We start from the raw sequence: 16976 nt of genomic DNA on the forward strand, positions 1-16976 counted from the left end.
ATGAATCAGGAAGCCATGGAAACACCTGCTCTAGCCGTAGACTATGTTCTACCTGTGCTGTCTCCCTGAGTCCCCACAGCCCAAGACTACAACAGGTTTTGCTGCTCTACTGGCATAGCTAGCACCTGGAAATCAGAGGTGGGAGCATGCTTAACCAAGACAGGATCTTTAAAGTTACACCCAGGCATGCACACACAATTTTTAGAAGGCTAGTAACATTTCCAAGTGTCCATAACCATTCACGGGGGATCATACAAGCAAAAGAAATCTGTGAAACAAATGCAGTTTTTCAGCTTCAGGAATATCAAGTCCTTTGTTTCGTGGCACTGTAGCACCAGTACACTCCAAAGAAAAGGGCTGACAGCCTGAAGAAGACATCTTTCTTAGGAAGTTATTGGGCAAATACATCTTTGGAAGATGTTCAGGATTAATTATAAAAAACCTCCCACTGGCATCAGATCACACTAATCCTGCTCACACACTGGCTTAGCTCATAATGAAAGAGTTCTCTATCATGTGAGATAACTCCCAATTATCATTGGGAATATGACATTCCTCCCTCAATCCCTCACCTCATCACAAGAGGAGGAAGGCATGGTGAAAGCTCTGGTATAGAACAATTGCTATAATGCAATAAATTCCCTAATAACTCATGTCTTTCTGCACTCATGCCTGTCACAGCAATTAACATTTTATCTGTGAGGCTGCCAATAAGTAACAAGTCTCATATTAGTTCATTTGCTCATGTCACTTTTAATGAATGATGATATTTCATCCACACGCTGTAAGGTACTGGCAAGAAATCTATCTTACACAGCAGAGCCTTCCCACCTTCTGTCTGCAAAACCCTGTTCAGTCAGCCACAAGGTATTGCTTCTCCATCCACCAGCTGAAGTACAGAAGACAGTTCAAATATCAAGTACTTCTTATCACTGAATAATGACTGTACTTCTACACAATGCTAGAAGGTATTACAAAAAGAAGCCCCTCTCCAGTGTACTTCAAGTTGTAAAAAATTCCCTTTCCTGTTTATCATACTATCCTTGAAAAATTCCTTTTCACTTTTCCACCCGCAGGTTAAGTGTCTGTGATAGACACAGAATAGTTCTACGTACAGCATCTTCTCCTGCAACTTTATGAAGTTTGGAATTGAGCAGGACCTTCTGCCCTAATTTCAAGGGTTTAGTTCTGTTAACTAACTTTTAATTTCCCAAACTTTAGATAACTCATGGTGCAGGGCAAAGATTATCAACTATTGATAGTACACGAGGAATTACTTCTGCATGAAATAGCAGCGAAGAACTCCTTATGTTACTTCACTGTTTACCACTGTTTGCAGCACTCTTCTAAACAGACTATAAAAATGTATACTTATTTAATCAAATGAAACATACATTAGTTTTCAAATAAGACAGAAAATATGACAATGAATCTGATACACACCTTGTCAACCAATGTCCAAAGTCTGACCGATGAGCCCACTGGACGCCTGTCTGATTCAAGGATCGAAGTAGCCGACAGCAAATAAGGATGATCCATGGACTTGCTAAGCTTATCCACTTATCTGATCCTTTTATGAATTCAGCCGAAGAGGTGGCCTTGCTCAGCTTTGAATTACCTGCTGCTGGAATGTCTATATTCTTGCACTCAGAGGCTTCCCCGACACTATCAAAATTTTGTTTCATAGTGGTGCTATGGTGAGGTTCCCATTCTTTCAGAAGAAAATTATTTCTACAAAGTTCCTGACACAGCACCAAACAAAGCGTATTGATAAGAAAATACCAGGTTTGATGTTCCTCTTCTATAAAACTGCTTGCCCCTAAACTCAAAACATGGCCAATTGTTCCAGCCAGAATCAGCACATCTATTTCTGACCAGCTGGAACTGGACACAACCAGATTCTGCAAACAAAACAAAAAAAATATAGCAGTGGTGAAAGTATACAAAGATTTCACTTGTTTAAGCATTTATACTGTGGTTACAGCCGTTTCCTCTAAGAAAACAAAATAAACAGTGAGACATGTTATTTCTAGCTTGACAAATCCCAGAAATTTATAAAAGAATCATTTCAGTGTAGCCTATTTAGCTAGCATTGCAACATAATGATACTTTTTAAAATGACAATGTGTTAGTGAAAAAATTTCTCCATGAATAATCATCACAACAATACACATTAAGATTCCCTACCACTCTGTCACAGAAGATTCGAAACAAGCTCTCTCCCTGTTGCACATTTGTAGAAGTAAAAATAGAAGTCCTGCAGAGATCAAACTTGAGATACAGATGATAGGTAATTTTCTAAGTTTAAATCTGTGCTACCGTCAACTCAGTACAGTGACAGCCTTCACTAATCAAATTAACAAAAGTTGCTCGCAGACAGTCTGATGGCACCCCTTAACCCTGCTTAGCTTGAAATGTGTCTTTCATCATAAAATCCACTTTAAACATTACCCATCTATTATTTACTTCACACGCTGTGCCTATCTAAAACCGTAATATTCTTTGTCTAATGCCCCCACTAGCTCAATTTCCTGTTCACAGCAGCTACTCGGAATTGCCTCATCATCATTGCCTTCAATGATCCTGCTAAAAAGAGAGCATAAGGGCATGCGGAAGGTGAGAGCAGCTGGTTCATTGACATTATCAGGTAAAGGACCTTTTCTGCTCACGGGGAATACAAAGTAACAGGGAAAGCCACTAAAAGACCACACAGAGACACAAGCCTGGTAAGTAAGCAGGAAGGGAGATCATAAAGATGACCAAAACTCTTCAGCCATTAATTGACAGGCCATTAAGCAACCAGCTCTGAAGAGCATCAGCCTGGACTTTGTAACAGATAAGGGGGAAGTGACAGAACTTGAGTATTACAGATACCTGATGGTGCCTCTGAATCTACACAAACTCATTAAGCAGTGCTTCAGGAAAGTGTCAAAAGCGAGGGAGAGGGTGTGATGAGGGATAGGCTGGAGGCGGGAGGCAACGTGAGAGGAGCAGGGATGAAGGGGCCAGGGTCATGCACCAGCAGACGCCAGTCAGTGAACTCCTTTCACTGGGCCTTGTGCCTGGTCACAGTGGTCTACCCTGTCTATCAAATCCTCCCCTAACCACGTTTCTGTGACCTCCACTTTCTATCCCACCCATGGGGGCTCCAAGGTCTCACTTCAAGTAACTGGGCACAAGCCCACATGCCAGAAACTTGAGACCAGATCGAGTAAAAGCAAATACCAGCAGCTGGAGTGGGATCACGGGTCATTGGAACCACATGCCTGTAGTGCCAGTAACCACAGCGTGTGAAGGTCCACATGCCAGAGAGCAGAGTGGGGACCACAGGCCATCAGGACCGTGTGCCAAGGTTCCAGCAGCTGGAGGGATCAGAGTGCAAAGAGAAGTCAGGGTGCTGGCAATGGGAAAAGCAACTATGGGTCACCAAGCTTGGTTGCTGATGCAGATCTACAGAGGGCCCAGAGCGTGCACCGGTATGTGTGAGAGATCAGAGGATCACTGACTGGAGGGACCTCAGCCTCTTCAACTTCTCCTCCAAGTCTGAGCCAGAGGTAGGGACAAGGACTGAGACTGGGCATGCACAACTGGGCTCCAGCAGCCAGGCAGGACAAATGCCCAAGCCCCAGAGGCTACTGGAGCCAGCAGGGCTTCCTAATATACCTTAATACATAGGGTTACATACTGCATTTTGGAAAAGACACTGTAAAAAATCATCCTTTACTGTTTTATTTTCTCGTTAATTTTTCCTCTTACAGAATATCACAGACTATCTCTTAAATTGATATTTTAAACATCTGATAAACAACTTAAAAGCCAAATCAAAACAACTGCATGCCTCAGAACAAGGATTTCTGAACCTATTTTCACATTAATTTCTTTGCACGCTTCAACCCTATCATCCTCCTCTCCTACACTTGACCTTACAAACAGATTTAAAAAAAACACCTTGAATATTCACAGACAAATTGCACAGAGAACATACTCACATTCAAAGATGAAGAGTGTACCATGATTCCTGACCTGTCAAAATCATTTCTTAGAACAACATAGAAACTCACTAACCTTAGAGCAGGTAACAAGAAAGTAGATGTAAGAAATACAAATATCCCTGAGCATCTTAGATGCAAGTTTCACTTACGCTTGAGATTTACTGACAGCAACATACGTCTTTTTATTCAATAAGCAAGACCACGTAACATGGAGAGGACAACAAACACACTAGATGCAAGAAGCTAGTTAACACTATCTGGAATTTTGCTTTGAGGAAAACAGCTTTTGCAAAAAAATCAAGATTCTCTAAGATGCATGAGAAAGAATACAGGAGGTACAGTTAAAGTTATCACCTATTCACATCCTCTCCCTTTCTTGTGTTGTTAAAGAAATACACCACACCAGTCACTTCACTAAACAAAAAACAACAAAAAAAAACCACAGAAAAAAACCCCAACAACAAAAAAAACCACACACAAAACCACACAAACAAAAAAAGCAACAAAAAAGTCCCTGTGAGGTCACACAACAATAATGAGGGAAAAACAGTAAACACTTAGCACAAGAACAGTCATCATCTGAGAAACTGCCCAGGCCCAATACAAATTTACTACCATTTGAAGTTTCTTTAGCGTTCTAAGGACCGCTCCTTTTTGTTTAGTACTCTACTCTGAAAATCGAATACTATAAGCTGGTATTTGGAACAAAAGGACAAGGTAGCCCATGCAGAGACCAAAGACCATGAAATTGACGAAGATGAGACAAGAACAGTACATGACTATACTACAGAAAGTTTAAACTCCAATAATTCCATCATGCTGACCTTAAAAATCTTGACTAACTAAATAATGAGTGAGCACATAAGCACCATCTGCTTGCAGAGACAAAGGAATCGGAGATCCTTAACAAATGACAATGAAAGAGTCTTCAATACAATTCATTTGTCTTCTTTATAAGACATAACATAAGATCTATATAAGGATTGCTCTCTCGTATCTGGTTGCTGTCAGCCCTGATATGAAAACTGACGAAGTGACGTATTATCAATGGGGAACATGTAGAAGCCTCAGGAAAATGATGGCATTAGCGCAAAATGTCCAGTGTCAGAGATCTGTATTTCCCATCTGCTTGTCTGACTCTCACAATTCCAGTGAAAAGAGAAAAAAATTACTGTTATATTCATATCAAAGGATTAAAGTCCAATGGCATTCACTGACAAACCACATTTCAGACCAGAGCTAGTCACTATGCAAAATGAAAAATTATCCTGCAAATTATAATCTCCTGAGCCTTGATGATCTAAGAAATACTGAAAATAGGTTCATCAGATTTTTCTAAATTTACTGGTAATCCCTCATATATGAACTGTGCCTTATTAGAAGTGCCATCATTACAGTTTTTATACAGCCTGACCTTAGGTTACTTACATTGTACTTAGTTGAGATCTAGTTTACGGGCACAGAAATGTAGGTCCTACTCTGATACACACAGCTCGCTCTTTCTAGCTGCTGAACATGTCCAGCTTTCAGGGACTCAGCAGGCACTCCAATGACTCGCACTAGTATCTTGGCAAACAAACTTAATACAGAATCTTTGGGTTAGAAATGCAGAAATGCCAGGCTTCCAGTTTAAGTCTATAATCTCCCAAGCCGAAGTAGCCTTAACATCTGATGTATCAGCATTACTAATTAAGTAATACAGAAACTGACTTCTTTGCCCTATCTTTGAACATACCTTGCTAGCTTGCAGAAGTGCCAGTAGGTAAATAATGGAATATATACATCTCTGCCTATGAAACTTACATTTTCTTCACTCCTGTAGAAACAAAATTGTCTGGATCCAATTCCAGTTATGTGGCTTCTACATGGCTGAGAGTAAACCTCTTTCTCCCCAAAATTAACCATCCATACTTAATGCCTGAGGAATTTTACAATCACTTTTCAGATGATAAATGTTTTATTTTCCATGCTCACCATCGCCCAAAATTTAAATACTAATCATTCTGTTTCCTTCTGATATTTGGGCTCCCTGAACCTAGTCTTCATTCCCAATGATGATAACTTTCCTATGACAGGCTACTACAGACCACACTTCTACATTTTCACAGCAGTCTGGGATCATTTTTGAAAGCTACCTAGTAAAGGCACTATCCACCACCCTTCCCCGCCCCCCCCACCCCCACCCCCAGGTCAAAAAATGCAGTAAGATTTTTAGGTATAATTGCATAAAAATATGTTTCATTATTCAATTCAGTAAGAATATCACACAGAGGAGAAAAACCAGAAATATTTTTAAATTAACAGGGTATTTTAAAATAAAGAGAAAGAAGAACATTGTTTACATAATGAAAAAAACACTATAATTCTGCATAACAGAAGTTATCAAAAGCTGTATTTGATAAACTTTAACTTGTGTTCTATTTTCAAAAACCTATTGGTTTTGATCTCTATCAGAAATAGGGAAAAAACACACAACTAGTAGTAGTAAATACCGCACTTAAGTCAACTACCAAGCAATTAGAATGAAGCTATGAACAACAAGTTAAATTTTTTGTAGATTTTCTGGAAATCATAAAGGGCTGCAGAACTATTTAAAGCCTAAAGTGTCGTTAAAAGAAGGGACTGGCACTGCTAGAAACATAGTAATCAGAAACTATAAATAACAGTCAGGAAGCAGATGCTAACACTGCCTGCACTGGTCTTCAGAAAATTCATGAACTTGGTAATCAGTTTCTATATTCAGCCACAGTGGGAAAAAAAAGCATTACAAATGAGAAGCACTTCAGAGAAATCTTTAGATGTGAACGGAAACAATTTGAAGAAAAAAGCTCTGAAGCCATTAACAGGAGAGCTTATCTCAACTCCTTTTAAAATACCTACATTTTATCACATATCATGAGCTTAGAAAAGCCCATTAGCTTTTTAAAATGGCAAGACCCTGATGCAGGATTCTACTTCTGCCATCAGAAGAGCAGTGCTTCAGGGCTCTTTCAGGAGTGGAGCCCATACATAGATTCACGCTGTGGAGATGCACAGGTCACAGACACTTGGATTCTGAGATATTTTAGCGTAAGTAATACTCCTAACTCACAGATGTCCCTTCAAGATCAACACACAGTATATACAGACAACCATTTCCTCCCCCAAAGTCTAGGTATTCTATTTGAAAAGGGGGTGGAAGGTGGGACATGAACATTTGTGAACTGTACTGTGTATGCCCCAGTTACCAGTAAATAACCTCTGACATCCACACTGCAAGGAACACCAGATTATCCAGGCTCCTTTCGCATTCTCCAGGCTCTATCTTTGTACAAGCAGCCGCCTGCAAAAACACCATATTGCTCTGCAACAGCCCTGAGACTAGGAAAAATGTAAATCAAATCCAGATCACCGCTTTTATACATGTCTGGAATGGAGGTACCTACTAACTAAACCTACAAAATATTTCAGACTTGCTTTGGAACTTGAACAGAGACAGCAGTGCCTCTCTGACTGATAAGACATACATCCAGCAATCCAGTCACCTATGGAACAGGATTGAAGATGGGACAATGAAAATGGATTTCTACAGGTCTGGATACAAAGTCATGTCTGCCTCAACCAGAATTACTATTGCCTTCATAAGACATGCTTCAGCCTCCCACATTTTCAGATATGCCTCAGGTAGGAATATGATCACAGACAGACCCAGGATGAAGAATCCACTATTTTTTATTTCTACCTGTGCCAGCCTTGGAAAACCAAACACACACACAAACCTCCTGGAAGACATTGCTGAAAACCTACTCATTCATGCATTATCAACTTGAAACAGAGGATCTGATCATCTGCTGATATGTCCTGAGGTCCCAGCCAGGTAAAACTCCAGAAAACACATATGCACCACCTTTCTAGTTTGAACAGGAAATGCTTGAATTGATAACTGTTCCATTACATCCAAATGGAGATATTTTCAAAGGCAACGTGAAAATACACATTTCCATGTTCAAAAGACGCTAAGTGATCCCTGTCCTAAAATGACAGAAGTGGCAATGTCAGTGACAACATTTCAATTGTGAATGAAAGGGGTTTTTTCTATTTCTTGTCCAGATGGTGTCATAATTGGTATCAAAAAGGAAAATGAGACAAGCTGCTGCTGAAACGTTCTTCTTCAAGCAACAGGGGATTAGATTAAAAGTCCCAACATTAACCAGGGAGAAAGGTCCACCTGCAGAGGTATCTCACAAGCAGAATGTGGGGTCCTGGAGGCAAACATACAAAACAATATCCTGGATATAATTTCTAATCAGTTTGTCTAGTTTTGCTCAGTTTGTCCTCAAAGGCAGACATATGGAGAAAGCAGGGGTGGGAAGGAAAACAATTGAAATAGAAAGCATAGATAAAGATTTCTCACCCACATTTATGTCCATACACCCTAGGCATAGCTGACTAGGTGGAATCATCAGAAATGGCCAACAGATTACCAGTATGGAAATGGAACTTCATCCTCTGAAGTTCCTCAGAAAAATTCATTCTAAAAGTGAAACATCATGGATTATATCGGTGCTTCCTTTTACGTGTTCCTTGAGAAATTATTTGCCTCCATGAGGGAGCTAGCAATTAATTCCTTTCATAAGAAAAGCCCTTCTACCCAAGTCAAGTTTTGAACACCAGGAGACATTTTGCAATTGCTGCTGTGATCATTGACAGAGCAGCTGTATTAGCAATATACAAGCCACCTGCAGGAAGTTGTTTACAACAGCAGCTGTGTCTCACTAACAAGGATGAAAACGTGCCAAGAACAGATGGGAACGAAACACTAAGACTCAGGTCAAACCAAAAAGGCAGAGCTTGTACCTGTCAACCAGTGCCTGGTAATCGACTATTCTAAATTTAGTAATAGCCAAGGAATAGCAGCATCTTCCTAGATTCTTTGACCTAGTAGGAAAGCATTTTTCCTGGATCATAGAATGTTACTTTAAAGTTACTCCTACAGTAGTGGGTGTCACAAGGAATTAACTTGTCTCTAGACATGTAAGAAAGATGGGTCAGCCTGGAGGAGAAAGCCATAATCCGTTGTCATTGCTCTCAGCTCTGCTGAAGTGGAATGCCTGTAAATTTTACACAGGTCTAGACAGTCATTTTTATGTTCTTACTGTTTGCTAAAATTAGAAAAACTGGTAACAAGATGAAAAATGAGCTTGTATTCCATAGTTGTGTTTGTTTATCATTGCACAGCAAGTAAATTGTGAAGTTTCTACAGAATACACTGGATCATTAATTATTATTTCAAGACCATATTCTTTTACTTTTTCTAAGAATAATTTCTACCTCGTTTACAATAACATAGAGAGCTAATAAAGGCCCTAAGTGAAAAGAGTCCATTTAAAGACCAACACACCCCGAAGTATAGACATCTTATTCAGCGGATTTCTCCATTCACATTGATTAATTTAACCTTCTTTTATTTGCCTTTAAAAAAACCCACATGAGCATCGGTAGCTGTTGCAGCAAAACATTAACGCTACAAATTTTCAGTACCAAAAGCAACCTGTGATTTACGCTTACAAAGACTGTTCTGTTAGCAGCTATACCCAATATGAAACTCCTTTCTCTGATTTCATTAAGCAGATGTTGTTAGCTGACTTGTTACTCTACTTTAGTCTATCTAAATGATCAACTGACACATCTAAATACTACGTGGCTGATAAATACAAACATAAGAATGAAACACCATGTTCTATCAATAATTCCTTTTTTAATCACTTTCAATACACTAAAATGAATTGCATGGAAGAAAACTGAAAAGGGAAAAAAACCCCAAACTGTCTTCAGGAAAGAAAGGCATTACTTTTAGTCAAAGGCTTCTCTCAGAGAAGCTGCATTTCCAAGAAACACAAATTCAGAAATTACAGGAACATTATAAACTGATATAGTTTGAACCATAAAAATTAGCAGTCTTACTTATGTGAATTTAAATTTACAACTAAGTTCAGGAATTACAGCAAATCACTGCACAGTGAAATATTAATCTCCACCACTCAGGAGTAGTGAATTTTCTGAATTATATGAGATATAGCAGTTATTAAACACTTCTCTAAGTCAGAAAACTTGCTTTTTAGCTTGAAGGAATATGTCATCCTACAATTAAAGCAATACACTTGCCCCACATTGTCACACAATAAAAAATGGTACTAAAACCACAAACATACTTCAAAGAAACCCAGACTGACAAAGGATTGTGCTGCACAGAGAGTGCTTTGTTCAATGGTGCAACACGAGCACTGAAGCCACTGAATTTCAGAGAGAAAGATACAACTAATGAGCCTCAGAAAAAATGGCCAGAAGCTGATTTTAAGGTGTGACTGACAGCTCTTGGCATACTAAGTTTCACAGCAGAAGAAGAGTAAGACATTGCAAATACTATTTCCTTGGAATTCCCTGAATTCTATTCAATGCAACAATAGAACTCATCAAGGACTTTATAGCAAGTAACTACTTGCACAAATGAGAACATTTCTGAGCATTCCAAGGACTGTAACAAACTCAATTTCTTAAACTCAAACTTAAAAAAAGTAGAATAGACAGATTAATTTTGCTCCCTCTGCTACAGTTTCAAAACTATATTCAAAAAAGCATTAAGAATACCAGTATAAGAAAGGGTACTGGCATACCTTAAATACCTTAAAGCATTAATGTCTGTGGTATTTGAGAAAGGACTGACTGTCACTGGTACGTGCTGCAAAATATCATACCTCTTGCTTTAATTGCAATTGTGAAACTCCACTGTGTAACAGCATAAAGTTTGTACACAGTGTAAATGTTTCTGATCTCATAAAAAGGATTGCAAAATAATTTACACCAGAACCTTTCTTAAAAGTAATGTGAAAATAATCACTTCTATGATCATTACAGCAATAGGCATACCACAGTAAATACACAATTCAATTCCAATTTTAAATTATTAAAATTACATTGTAAATAACAATTTAAGTCTACACATAGAAGAATTTTATGAAACTTTATCTGAAAGTATGCCATAAAGAGCAAAACATTTCGAACCATAATTAATGCATGCTCTCACCTTCAGTGGAAGTCTGGAATTCTCAAAGATCTTTGCAATGGCAGATAAAATACCACACATGAGTGCAGAAATCAGCATCATCACTCCAACTGCTGTTAACCAGGACATACTGCAGAAATAGCATAAACTTTCTGCTGATGTGCATACAATGACATGAACCGCACACAGCATCAGACACATCAAGTAAAACAGCAGAGAGAACAGTGGAGGGGAGAGAGGCACTTCAAATTCTGCCCGGCTGCTCAGAGCTTTTGGAATGCTGAGCAAAAGCAGCAGCAGAACCTGGAAAAAACCAGAAAATTAATACTTAAAGAAATGGAGTTAGCCAAAGCATACAGTGAGAACTCACAGAAAAAAAAACCAAAACACAACATAGCATTGTCGTCCATGTCACTCTGTCTGGTATACATACTTTATTACAAAAATAACCTGTGAAGGAAGAACTACATTGGATTTTTGTCCCCCATAAGATATTACCATATGAATAGGAGAATCAAAGATGGTGGTTTAATTTATTAAGGGCTTGGACACACAAGTTACCAGAGTTTAATAAATTTATCATGTGCCTCCTCACCTGTGGTAACTGATGACATGCATGATCTTCACTCCCTGCAAAAGTAGTATCTTTGTCTCCCAGTATCAAAATAGTTCCTAAGCAAACAAATTTGACCCATTATTTGTCACCTGTGGATGCCTAGAGTTACATATACATTCTGTCCTGGGCAATTTATCTCACAACAAACATACACAGAGAACCTGCTGAGTTAAATAGCTTCCCAGATCAGGGGAAGTTCTCATGCTATCACAAAACTGTATGCTGCATTTCAAGCTTATGAGTTATCCCAGTGGGTTTTTTTGTACCTCTCCTTATCTTAACTTGATTTATTGGTTTTACTTTCACTTTGGTCTAACCTGCACACAGATCAGGCAGAATTCCAAGTTTCTTCTCTGGTAACTGTAGCAGTGGAGATGAATAATACCATTAATAATTTCTGCTACCCATGTATAAACGTTTACAAGTAAAGGGAAAATTCAGCCACATGCTAAAATGCTTTGCAAGTGGCACAGATGGAGCTAGGCCTACACTGAGCTCAATCAGCTTGTACTAGGCAAAGATAAAAACGAATCAGGATAAAAACAACTACATCAGACGACTGCCAACCTGTAATCTTTCACTGTCACTTGTAAAGACTTCTCCCCCTGCCCCCACCCCCCCCAAATACAGTGAGGTATAGTACAGTAGACCAAAACAAATTCAATGCATTGCAACAGTCTTCCTTTTTCATACTCAACTTCACACAGTTCACTTGGTTATGAAAATATGAGGTTACACAGTAACAAACTGGCTTAGATCTTATCTTTTAACACAGCACTTACAATTAAAACACAGACAGCACTCATGCTAGGAAAATTATTTCATTGTCGTTAACTAAAAATCTAAATTTAGCTCTTTTGAGTAAATGCACTGTTATCAATTCATGTCCCAGATGTATTCTCCTCATCTGAAATACAGGATAAATGGCATTTATAGCACAGTGTAGTTTGAAGTCAGCTGTGAGATTCCCTATTCTTCTTTACTCTGTGAGCATGAAAAACACAAATCAAGACAAAAAGATTTTTGGAAAGCAAGGCAGTTTGAGTACTGCACTGAAGGAAAAAAAATAAATTCCCAGTAGTTTTGCACCAAGTTTTACGGTGCAGCTGAGCAAGCTCTTCTCAATCTAAATTTTCATGTTTAGTAGGTGCATGTTTTCTTTTGATGAAGGCACATTGAGTAAAATACCTAAGATTTGTTTTGTAAAAAGTGTGAACACCTGCAACTGCATTCCAGGGGAAAAAAGCAAAAGAAATCAGGTTTCAGGTCCAAAGTAACTGTCAAGAGCTTGAATGCGTAGGTTCCCAAAACAAAAGAAAAAAAGAAAAAAGAAAAAAAAACAAAAAACCAGAAGGACTTCAACTTTGTGCTGAGCTTTGTCCACCTCCAGATTTGCCATCTGTAGAGCAGGAACAGAACCTACCATCTCATCTACCATGGGTACTGTTGAACTAACTCCTGTGAAGAGGTTAGCAGAGTGATAAACCCCACTGAGCCATCCACCAGAAAGCCATTTCAGATGTAGTTTACACAGAGAACAGTGCACACAACATGAGGCATACAGCCCTGCCAGGACAAAGGAGACTCAAATACTGAACAGATGATCATGTACTCATTCATTCCAGGCACTGAACAGGGCCAGTGCTACAGTAATTACACAGTCCTGTACAGCACCACACACATGCAAGACTAAATTAAGCTTCTAGTATGTATTTCCATCCTAGGGAACAATGCCTATCCTTGAAAAAGTTGACACTTGTGTCATCTAAAAGGTCAGTGCAAGCTTCTGTAAATAAAAGTTCAGTATACAGGCATAGTATCCATTCAGCATCTCAAAGCATTACCACAAAGGATACTTCCAGCATTTTGAGAATTGCCCAAAATACCAGTTGCAGAGAGCCACTTAAAATTCCAGACATGGGATATCTTATCCTTATTCCTACAGGAGATACGAAGTGGCAACCCTGCACCTTACAGCAGATATTTATTTCAGGGCTCTACAACTATCAGTACAAAGAACAATTCTTGGAATTGTGAAAATTGCCCACACAAGGTATTGCCTGTTCTGAGCAGCGAGGTTCACTGTTAGACAAAAAGGAACAGGTAGGAACTCACTTGCCAGATTTCTGAGGTTTCTTAAATGCATTAAGGCTACTCAAAAAGTAGAAGGCTAATTAATATGGGACTAATTCAAGCTGCAGCACGTCTGCAAATTTATTGTAACTAGTTACACAAAAATGTAAGTAGTGTATATCAAAAGCTCTTTGAACCATAAGGCCAAGCTATACTTTAAAAAGGATATTAACCTCACCCAAGCAGAAAGTCAGCCAACTCTAAAAGTTCATACTCAGTAATTCTGAAGACCAGTAAGAGTTTACGCTAAGTAGTCAAAACCCAGAAACTTTCATGTTTGTGCACTTAGCTTTGCCACAGAAAGACATACTTTCATACCTCCATAATGATCACAGTCCCCACCATCATCGAATACATGTCATATTGTGCCACTTGTTTGCTTAGTGAAGAACTCAGAGTCTTCAGAGCCTCCAAGTATTGCTTCAGGACCTTTTTGCCAAGATTTAAGAGTATTTCTGAATTATTCCCCTCTAAATACAGCTTGATCCAATTACTGTGGGACTTTTCTGCTATCTTAAAATGTTCATATCCAGGATCTAAGGAGGGGAAGAAAAAAAAAAAAAAAAAAAAAAAAAACACACCAGAGATGAGAGGATCCATGAACAAGAAGGATTAATTACAGATGTGATCATGTCTTTATATCTTCCTGTACAGTATTAACAAAAAAATGCTATGGGGGTTGACACTTTTTTCATACCTAGAAAGTTACATTACCTTCCTGCAGCAAGACCACAATGAGCCAGTTACTCAGAATAAAAACAACTAATCCCTAACCAGATAAAATGTTAAGACCTCTAATGGTAACAAATGTAATAAAGCATCCATTTACTCTTACTAAAGGTTTCCAGGAAAAAACTATCTAAATGCTTTAAATCCTGAAAAAAAGTCCTGTTTTACACTGGAGCCACTCATTGTCCAGGCCATACTGTACAAGCTGAGGGGGAAATGATCAAATAGCTGATCCCTGGAGGAAACACCAAAGGGGACACACACACCACATTAGGGACCTCCATTTCACTGCAGAGCTAGCAAGAGTCAGTTGGCAATGTGAAGTCCAACACACAGAATGCAAGATTTTGAAGGAGCACTAGAAAAGTCAACAGCTGAAGCACAGAGTCTGGCTTCAGACATTTGGACTATGAAGCTGGTGCAAAGCAATCCTCAGTGGTGAAACTTGGTAACTGTGCTATAATAAGGAAGGCCCACAGCCTAGCCAGATTAAAAACCGAGAAAATCTGATGCTGCGACCAACGTATGGAAGCAAGCCTCTTTGTGACAGAAGTTGATTTCACGATGGCCTATCTACATCTAAAAAACATCCTGACCTGAAGAAAAATAAAAAATAAACCAAGACTGAACAATAAATCAAGAAAAACCCAGAAAAAAACCCAACCTCCAGGACACATATTTGTTTTCTTTATGTAGGTAATATTTTCTTGTATAAATGTAGTTCCGATTTAGTCTTCTGATAAATAAATCTATGTGCAAACAGGACTGCAGGTGAACACTGACAACACGTATGAAGACTGTGGTCTGCTTTCAGAATTAGGGATGAGGGCAAGACTAGCATTACACTATGTCCCTGAAGGAAGTAATTTTAAATCAATAACTGAACTGTGCAGGTTCGGGTTTTAATACGAGCATCCTTTTTAATATAGGTACAGAGATATTACAGTTTCTTTCCTTTCTCTCTCTAGAAATACATCTGTATTATTCTATTCTCTCTAAATTTATTTTAAAAGCTTGAGGACAACAGGAGACAGACTAAAAAAGCAAACAACCAAATCCTACATTACAGAAGTCCTTTTAGTACAGTGGCAGTAGCTTTTCTCCTACATGTATTTCCCCTAACTAGTTATTCCACAGAATCCTTACTCTACACCACCTGTTCTGGTTCATACATGCCAAAGGGTAGGTGTGGAGAGACAACAGTTCAAATCAATTCAAAGAACATACGGAAGTAGTCTACTATTTTATTCTCCTGTCAAATACCATTGATTTTCATCATCAATTTTCTCATTACAAAACATTTACACAAAAAGCTGCAGCACAAAAGCTGAGTCTTGATAGCCTTTTTTCTTCCCAAAGATATATTCAGCAGTGTCAATAAACACATTCTGAAGGTGAAAACAGAAGAGCATAATTTTGTTCACACATGGAAAAAAATGTGAACACTCACTACAATCACAAAGGTAAAAAAAACATAAAGAATTTCTGCCAAAATTATTATCATGGGTCCTACATGCACCTGCATTCTATTCATTTCCTATAAGTTTGATTTCAAGAGGGTTTATTTAAAATAGAACAATTAGGTCAGTTTCTGTGTTTTACTGTAAAAGTGGAAAATGGTGGTGTTCCTGAAAGCACTTAAGACATGTCTTCACCCTTTATAGGTGCATCACCCCATACTCCAACATGCCATATACTTAAAATACTAGTCACCAAGCATAGTACGCAATCATAGCATAAATTCAGTCAAAAACACAAGAAAACCAAGAGCATAAATTTCAGAAATCTGTATTGTTATGTTATGTGTGAACATTCACATATATCTGTATTTTTTGGAAAAAATAAATGCTTAGTTTCACTTCACATTAATAATCCTTACTATTTCCCTATGATTTCACTTGAAAGGGCACAACTTAAGGGCAAAACAGCCAATTTGGAAATTTTTATATAAGGAGCCTATCGTTATCTTCCCATCTTGCAATCCTTAGTTAAGAGTAGAGGAAAACATTTGCTGTACACTTTCAGACAACAAGGAATAAAGCAATAACTGAAGTAAATTCAGTGTCACAAAGACTTAAGTCACAGCTGATTTTTACTCCTAGTAGATAACAGTATATCAGACCTGGAAAAAACGTACCATGTTCTTTGTTAAGCCTTTTTTAGCAAAAGTACATTATTAAATCCAGAAACATTTTTAATTTTATTTCAGGTGAATGTAGAGGAATAAATTATTTCTATTCAAAATTCTTGTACACTTACGAAAGAGTTGTGCTTACCATTTGTAAGCCCCTTATCACTACAAGACACTTTGTGATCTACTATAGGCTGAATTCAGAGTGAGAATCTTAGAAAGTAACATTTCACTCAGAATGTCCAGTCTGGTCTACCAAGGCTTCTAACAGACTCCAAAGCATGTTGATCCTGCTGTGCAGGAGGCTTGCAGGTATCTGCTAGAAAGTACAAT

At 38.4% G+C, this 16976-nt stretch overlaps 1 protein-coding gene across 4 annotated transcripts in view; it reads right to left on the minus strand.

Moving 5' to 3' along the window:
• The window catches only part of PIGG (phosphatidylinositol glycan anchor biosynthesis class G), a 98833-nt gene that overhangs the window by 63357 nt on the left and 18500 nt on the right, over positions 1-16976 (minus strand). For 3 of the 4 annotated variants that reach the window (XM_040579424.1, XM_040579425.1, XM_040579426.1), the window contains exons 7-9: positions 14102-14319; positions 11056-11337; positions 1444-1901 (exon numbers count right to left, since the gene is read on the minus strand). In XM_040579424.1, the coding sequence (XP_040435358.1) occupies positions 1444-1901; positions 11056-11337; positions 14102-14319 (958 nt within the window). Of the gene's footprint in view, positions 1-1443; positions 1902-11055; positions 11338-11629; positions 11707-14101; positions 14320-16976 lie in introns of those variants that run through there. The other variant, XR_005825544.1, reaches the window with a different exon arrangement.

The sequence above is a fragment of the Falco naumanni genome, chromosome Z, assembly GCF_017639655.2.
Source record: "Falco naumanni isolate bFalNau1 chromosome Z, bFalNau1.pat, whole genome shotgun sequence".
Taxonomy (NCBI): Eukaryota; Metazoa; Chordata; class Aves; order Falconiformes; family Falconidae; genus Falco; species Falco naumanni.